This window comes from Octopus bimaculoides, chromosome 3 (assembly GCF_001194135.2).
Source record: "Octopus bimaculoides isolate UCB-OBI-ISO-001 chromosome 3, ASM119413v2, whole genome shotgun sequence".
In the NCBI taxonomy this organism is placed as follows: Eukaryota; Metazoa; Mollusca; class Cephalopoda; order Octopoda; family Octopodidae; genus Octopus; species Octopus bimaculoides.
In genome coordinates this window covers 143,704,684-143,712,928 of record NC_068983.1, presented here as the reverse complement: position 1 = coordinate 143,712,928, position 8,245 = coordinate 143,704,684, and the positions used below count along the sequence as shown (strand labels likewise).

Below are 8,245 nucleotides of genomic sequence, written 5' to 3'. Positions count from 1 at the left end.
GTGCGTCCGCGCTAGCTAAGCTAGTCTTGAGTGGTCGATCCTAACCCTAACCCTAACCCGCGTGTGCAAATGAATACGTGTTTAGGGTTAGGGTTAGGATCGACCACTCACGACTAGCTAGCGCGGACGCGGGACTGCGCGTTCGGGTCCGCGCTGCTTTAGTAGTACCTGGTTAATGTTTACTTTAACATCCGGCCACCACTAAAAAAAAAAAAAGTGTCATAGGTGTAAAAAAAATATGTACATTAAACGAATAAGGAGAACAAAAATTTGTGCCAACGAACCGATTATAAAGAGAAAGAAATTAGTCTTCGAAAATGAACACCTTTCAGGAATGAGCCAAACCGAGCAATCCTATTGGATATTCAGCGCAATTTAAGCACACTGAGGACAACAGCTAAATAGCCCTTTACTTTTTTTTCCATAGTGAAACCATATTCAACACCGTATTTATGAATTTGTTTCTCTCACCACAATACATGGGATTTTTTAAAAACCTTTTTCTAATACTCAAACGAAAAATAAATGAATCTAAAACTTGTTTTTTCAAACTATTTTCCATTACACTCAAGTAAAAAAATAATTTATGAATTTCTTTCCGCCTATATATATATAGGTGGACGGGCTTTTTTCAGTTTCTGTCAACCAAATCCACTCACAACTTTAATCGGCCCGTCGCCCGAAGTTATAGTAAAAGACACTTGACCATGTGGTGAACTCAAGAGTGTTAAGAATCGCAACAAACGCCGCAAAGCATCTGATTCTGCGACCTACAGGATTTTTCATAAAATGTGTACAAGCATTATTGTTTAAAACAAACTGGCACGTTGTGAAAAGCAAAATATAAACACTTAAATACGCAAAAGTAGGACCCGCATTGCACACACATATCATATATATATATATATATATATATATCAGATGATACAGGGTGACTTAAGGGCCGAGGGTTTCGTTCATTGGCACTTACATATCTATTGTACAACGCAGAAACAGATTTTGTAATTTGTATTAGCTAAAAAAAATAAAAAAATTACCGATGAATTTTTATTTAACATGCATGCTACCCAGACATATTCATACCTTCTTTCTCGGTAATTCGCTACAGTGAAAATGGTCACTTTTTCACAATATATTTTCATGGGGTTTTTTTCCATTTCTCTTTCTGTTATATTATCTCACGGGCATCATAATTTCCGCAATTTAAGATAAGCTTTACAAACATGAGCAGCCTCTTTTAGTGTCACCTTCTTGATATTAAATTAATTATATGGTTTCCAGCGGCTATTGATTTTGCTATATATGTCTAAAATCTAAAATCCTGAGACGTTGGAAACGCACAATGGTTTCGATTAACTTTTTTAAAAATTGAAAGATTCGCATGGCGATTTTCTCTTTACTAATGACAGACATCTAAACCACTATCTGTTATTTTGAAGGAGAGGTGACTTGCAAAAGGTACCAGAATTTCTCATTCATAGACTGCTGTTCTAGCAACATTTAAATTTTACAAAGACATTTATAAATACAATACATAATTCCGAAAAGTGTATAAAAGACATAGCATTATTATAAAGGATATATATAAACTTGTTTTTCAACAATATCTTATGCGTATTTAACGAATACGTTGCCTTATGCCGCCTTTTGATTATTTATGTGGTGGAGATGGAATTTCCCTAGGCAAGAAAAACCGCATATATTCGACCAATATTTTATTATATATAAAACGATACAATATAAATAATGCTATAGCTTTATGTTTAATAATTTTTTTTATTTAATTTTCCAAAGCGATTACAAGATATGTTTAACTTGGAAGTACTTTCACCTGTTAATCTATATAGTAGGAGCTTGGTCTTGATTTGTTTCACTCAAACAAATGAATACCAAATGTTTACAAATCAAAATCTCAAAAGAACCCTCTGGAAGTTCAAACACGTGAAATGAATGAAACTGAAGAATCGAGAAGTGAGGTAAAGATGAAAAAAAATGTTCAATGTTTACAACGGAGGAAGTTATAGTTGTATAATAATAATAATAAAAAAAAAATTATGGATATACAAATACATGCGTACGTGAGTGTATGATTTAAAGCTAAAGTGAAACAATCGGGAACTTCCTGCATGCTGGCTATTCTTTTTCTACTCATTATTTTTTATAACTTTGAACAATTTTCTTCGAATATAGAGATAACTAACCAATTAGGCATGATTTGATTTCGTAAGAGGCAATTATATAACATTCATTACTTTTTTTAAAGATATTATAGTTGGCATACGAACAATGATTATAACTAATAATCAAAGACTATAAACCGGGTTGAAAATCGAAAATGCTTCGTTTTGTGTTGATAATCGTCATTGAGAAGGTATAAACTTCATTTCGTTAAACTTCCCTACTCCTCGTGGAACACTAAAATACCACTAATTATATTATTTATTTTAGCGTTTGCTTTCTCCAGCCTTCTTGAAATTCTAGTGATTATTCTCATTATTAATTATACTAAAATCAAAAAGAGATATGTACTAAAACAAAAATAGGCATAACCAAAGTCTGTGGGGTAAAACCCTGTAGTTATGCCACTATATGCATAGAAAATTTCATTAAAAAATATTCATTTTTCTGAAAGTTATGACCTCCCAAAGTCTGCGGGGTAAAACCCTGTAGTTATGCCCAAAAATAAATAGTTCACAGCAAAGAAAAATTACTGAAAGAAAGAAAAACTCAACATAAGGGATCTTTCATCAATGTTTTGGCCTTACCTTGAAACCTTATTTTGACCAGATCTAACGGGTGTAAAACTAGGGTCGAAAGTACTCCACCACTGATGCCAGCAACCAGATGTTCCATGTCACGCCACCTCACTATTGGTCGAGGTCGCGATGGAGATGTTGAAGAGGTCGATGAGGAACCGGTAGCGGCCGCCAAGCCAAGTAAACGGTTGTTATTTGATGTGTTCTGGACAGAAACTTTAGATTTCACGTTTGAAGCATCCATTACTGCCACAGCAGTTGCGGCCGTCGCAACTTTAGACATGATATTTTAGCAATCAACTTACTTAACGAAAGAAAATGTTTCCTTGTGGTTATCATATAAAAACTGCATTAAAAAAGCAGTATGTTCTGGCTCGTTGACACAACAATTTCGTGGAGACGGACGAACTCACAGGTGCGTCCGCCATTATAGTATACAATGACGTCAATAGAGCAGACTAACACTTTATGTGTGAATATAAATAAGACGCTGATTGGCTACTTTTCTCAACAGCAGATTGAAAGCTGTGTTCTGATTAGTCAGGCTTTAAGAATACTTTCGTTTAACTTGAATTAATAGTGTTTTACTTAGTTACCCCAAGTTATTCTGTTCCTTGTTCTTAGGCATGGAATTTGTTTCGTAAATACTAGCACATTATGTTATATTTATTTGTTTGGTAGAATTGAATATTTTAAAGCTATCCATATTAGCTTTAGAATATTTCATTCACATCTCCGTCAAGGTGAAATCGGCGTGATTGATGTTCTTAAACAAGTGCAAGTTTACGACAGCGAGGGAATTCCAGGTGAAAAAAAGAAGTGTTTCTAGTGGTTACTAAGAAAACAACATGTATGACGAGTTAATTGGGTGGGGTTGAGTGGTGGTGACACAAGATGAGCTATTTCTGAAAATACATAAGTTATTGTAGTTGGGGTAGAAAAGACAGAAAATAACAGTACGTCTTTGGTTATTGGTGAGCCATTGCAAGACAAATCAATCTGTTGGACTTTTGGGAGATGTGCTCTAGGATACCTATATGCAACAACTGTGCTATCACAAATGGGAGCTGTGGGTGTCTTACTTGAACTTTATATCCTGTTAATTGTAACTTTTATGTGCTTGAAGTATTTTTTCACCCGGAACACTAAGATTAAATGTTGCCATGTTGAGGATGCTAGATCGTCAGGAGAAAGCATTTGAATTGAAAATGCAATCTGCAACATATATGTTCATTTTCTGTAGTGAAGATGTATTTTAAAAGCATGTATATAAATATTGTGAAGGCACATAGCTCAGTAGTTAGAGTGTCAACTCACAATTATGAGATTGTGTTCTTGAGCAAGACTCTTTTATTTCTCTTTGCTCCAGTTCACTTGGCTGTAGAAATGAGTTGCGACATCACTGGTGCCAAGCTGTGTCAGCCTTTGCTTTTCCCTTGGATAACATTGGTGGCGTGAAAGGGGGAGACTTGTTTGCACAGGTGACTGTTGGTCTTCCATAAACAACTTTGCCCAGACTTATGCCTCAGAGGGTAACTTTCTAGGTACAGTACCATTGTCATTCATGACAGAAGGGGGTCTTTACCCTTTTGTATTAATATTAGTGTGTTGATTAAGGAAATGAGCAGGCAAGATTGTTAGCACACTGGATAAAATGCATATCAGCATTCCATTCATCTTTATATTCCAAGTTCAAATTCTGTCACAGTCAACTTTGCCTTTCATCCTTTCAAGGTCAATAAAATAAGTACCAGTTGATTTTTGGGATTGATGTAATCAACTTAACCCCTCTCTGAAATTACTGGCCTTGTTCCAAAATTTGAAACTAATATTAGTATGTTGATTATAATTATTTACTGTTTTATTTCATTTGTTATTTATTAGAGAGTTTTCATATAAAATGATTGTGTTGTCACAAGGGTTTGGTTGTCACTTGGGTTAAGCTGGTCAATGAAGATAAACTTCAGAAGTATGCATCGTCGTTGATGAAGTGGATGGCTTTATTAACATTGTAGTGTACAAGTGGATGTTGTTGGCTATGAGAATAATTGCTGGAGCAAACTCATGAACATCTAACTTGATATTACCAGACATAATGATATTTGGTGTTAGCTAGTTATAACGAACAATATTAATAATTGTTGAATGGGAGAGAAAGAAAAGCTGCTCTGAAAATATAGAAAGCTATCTTATGACCTCATGTAGTCAGTCCAAAATACTGAAAATACATCTGTGCAAAACTCAAAGGTGACCTGTAGTCTCAGCAGTCCATTGGCCATCTACCTGCCAAGAAAGGAGGCACATGAATCAGTCATCCACCGACAACATTCTGTGATGAATTGAGCACCAGAAGCTGTTTTTATAGGAGAGAAAAGGTTAAATTGTATAACATTCAAGAAAACCATACCACACCACAGCCTCATGCTGATAGGTCAATTTATAGACCTATTGTGAGAAACTGTAGTGGCTTCCTTGTGTCTGATCCAAGTATCTAGCAGTTAGGTTTCAAATCCCTGCCACAGTATAATTGGAAAATCTACGTCTATTAAACAATGCTGTTATTCCACTTAAAATGATTTTATATAATGCTTAAAAAGAACCTTAGGAATGTGTATGACTTTGCAGACTCTGGTGACATAAAAAAGAAGTATAAAACTGTTTCTAAATATTTTTTAACTGCTTGTAGCCACTTAACCCTTCAGCATTTAAACCAGCCATATCTGGCCAAAATATTCTACCCATTTTATGTTCAAACTGGCTATAACCAGCCTTTTACATCTACCCTCCAATATCATTCTCAAAATAAACAATCATGTGAGAAGACCTGGCAAGCCAAGTGAGACCATAATCCAAAGCCTCTGCCAGGAAAATAGCCAGCCCACTTATGTGTACCTTTATTTCATTGGACACTAAACTCTGCTTGTGAAGACCTGTTGAGGCAAATGAAATCGAACCAAATTCGACGACTGGCATCCATGCCAACCTCTCCTTCATTGGACACTAAACTTGGCTTGCGAAGACCTGTTGGGGCAAGTGAAATTGAAATCGTGATTGAACCAAATTTGATGACTGGCACCCGTGCCAGTGGAGCACTAATAGCACTGTCTGAGTGTGATCATTGCTAGAGGAGCTGTCTGGCTTCCGTGCCAGTGACACGTAGATAGCACCATTTGAGCGTGATCGTTACCAGCGTCGCCTTACTGGCAATTGTGCCGGTGGCATGTGAAAAAACATTCAAGCGAGGTCATTGCCAGTGCCCCTGGACTGGCTCCCATGCAGGTGGCACATAAAAAACACCTTTTGAGCGAGGTCGTTGCCAGTACCGTGTGACTGGCCCTCATGCCGGTGGCACATAAAAGCACCCACTACACTCTTGGAGTGGTTGGCGTTAGGAAGGGCATCCAGTTGTAGAAACCCTGCCAGATCAGATTGGAGCCTGGTGCAGCCATCTGGGTCGCCAGTCCTCAGTCAAATCGTCCAACCCATGCTAGCATGGAAGGCCTAATGTTCGAAGGTCATGCTTCACCACCTCATCCCAGGTCTTCCTGGGTCTACCTCTTCCACAGGTTCCCTCAACCGCTAGGTTGTAACACTTTTTCACACAGCTATCCTCGTCCATTCTCGTCACATGACCATACCAGTACAATCGTCTCTCTTGCACACCACAACTATGGGGCTGTTACACCAGTTATTGGGTATGACTCCTTCGTGTATCAACTGGTTAACAATACGGGTGATTAGGCTATAGCCGACACTGCCAGATATTTTAAGCATCTCTGCAGTGATTCCTGATGGGCTGGGGGCTTTCCCTGTCTTCATACTCTTAATTGCTTTATCTACCATGGTACTGTCAACTCAGATAGCTGGTCCCTCTGTTGGGTCGACATTCGGTAGACTCTCTTTCTCCCATTCATTCTCTTTATTGAGCAACCTTTCGTAGTGGCATCTCCAACCTCTTTCTTTGCAGCCTCGTTTAATGCAAGTGTACCATCATCCATGCGAGCACATTTCTCTTCCACGACATCACAATTCTCTCTCACACACTGTCTTGCAACACAAAATACCTCAAGTCTTTGGTCCTCACAGCGCAGAACATTGGCAAATTTTTTCTTATCTGCTTCCCCTCTGGCTAAATAAACCTGTCACCTAGCTTCCCTTCTGGCAGTCTGATACAATTCCCTGCTACCACTGTTCTTCTAGTCCTTCCAAGCCCGTTTCTTTTGTTTAATAGCCCTGTCAACAACATTGTTCCACCACCACCTTATTTTAGGTCGAGAGGGGACTTTGCACCATCCACAGATCTGGTCAGTGTCCCTCAGCAGGTTGTCCCGTAGAAACCTCCAATTGTCTTCTGCATCGTGTGAAGCTATATCCCCTTCTATTTCATCAAAGGCTTTGAGTAATAAGTCTCCAAATCTCTGTCTATTCACAGGATCTTTGAGCTTTCAGACCCTTCTCCTTCATGCTGGTCGTCTTCTGGGCAACCACTTAGCCCTGATCCTGAAGTCACTAACTACTAGTCTATGTTGTGGGGTACATTCTTCACCTGGGAAGGTTTTGGCATTTATAAGCAGCCATCTTTCCCTTTTCCTGGTGAGGATATAGTCAATTTGGCTAGTGTGGCTGCCAGAACGGTAGGTGACTAGGTGACTGGCAGGTTTCCTGAAGTTAGTATTGCAAAGCATAAGGTCACTTGCATCACAGAATTCCAGCAGCCTGGTTCCCTCCTCATTGCGGGAACCAAAGCCATAGCCTCCATGTACGGCATGGAAGCTCCCTGAATGTTGTCCAACATGTCCATTGAAGTCACCAGCCACAAAGAGAAGGTCCCTGTCATTCGTCAACAAGGTAGTCTGCAAGAGGGTGTCATAAAATCGGTCTTTCTGTCCATTGAGTAGCCCGGGCTGAGGGGCAGATATATATATATATATATATAAATATTCAATTTTTGGGGATTAATTGATATGCGAGTATTCTATTTCAGATAATACAAAAATAACCTAATGGGTATGTCTGACAGTAAACTCATGGTATCAGTTTACTGTCAGATATACTCATTAGGTTATTTTTGTATTATCTGAAATAGAATACCCGCATATCAATTAATCCCCAGAAATTGAATATTGGCTTTTATCAGATACTTAGTATATTTATAGATAAATATATAAATATACGATAAATAAGACCCCAAAGTATGATATGTAGATGCATATAATGCTGTAGTGTTACACCTGATTGATTTGGAAATTTGTTTTCCCAAATTATTTATATATATATATATATATATATATCACCATCATCATCATCATCGTTTAACGTCCGCTTTCCATGCTAGCATGGGTTGGACGATTTGACTGAGGACTGGTGAAACCGGATGGCAACACCAGGCTCCAGTCTGATTTGGCAGAGTTTCTACAGTTGGATGCCCTTCCTAACGCCAACCACTCAGAGAGTGTAGTGGGTGCTTTTACGTGTCACCCGCACGAATA

The 8,245-nt window shown here is 38.2% G+C and overlaps 1 protein-coding gene across 3 annotated transcripts in view; it reads right to left on the bottom strand.

The window, feature by feature from the left end:
• Positions 1–3,220, bottom strand: part of LOC106878287 (mitochondrial folate transporter/carrier) — a 101,078-nt gene extending 97,858 nt beyond the window's left edge. For all 3 annotated transcript variants that reach the window (XM_014927464.2, XM_014927465.2, XM_052966606.1), the window contains exon 1: positions 2,766–3,220. In XM_014927464.2, coding sequence (XP_014782950.1) covers positions 2,766–3,039 — 274 coding nt within the window. In that variant the 5' untranslated portion in view covers positions 3,040–3,220. The remainder of the gene's footprint in view (positions 1–2,765) is intronic.
• Between the last annotated feature and the right edge of the window lie 5,025 nt (positions 3,221–8,245).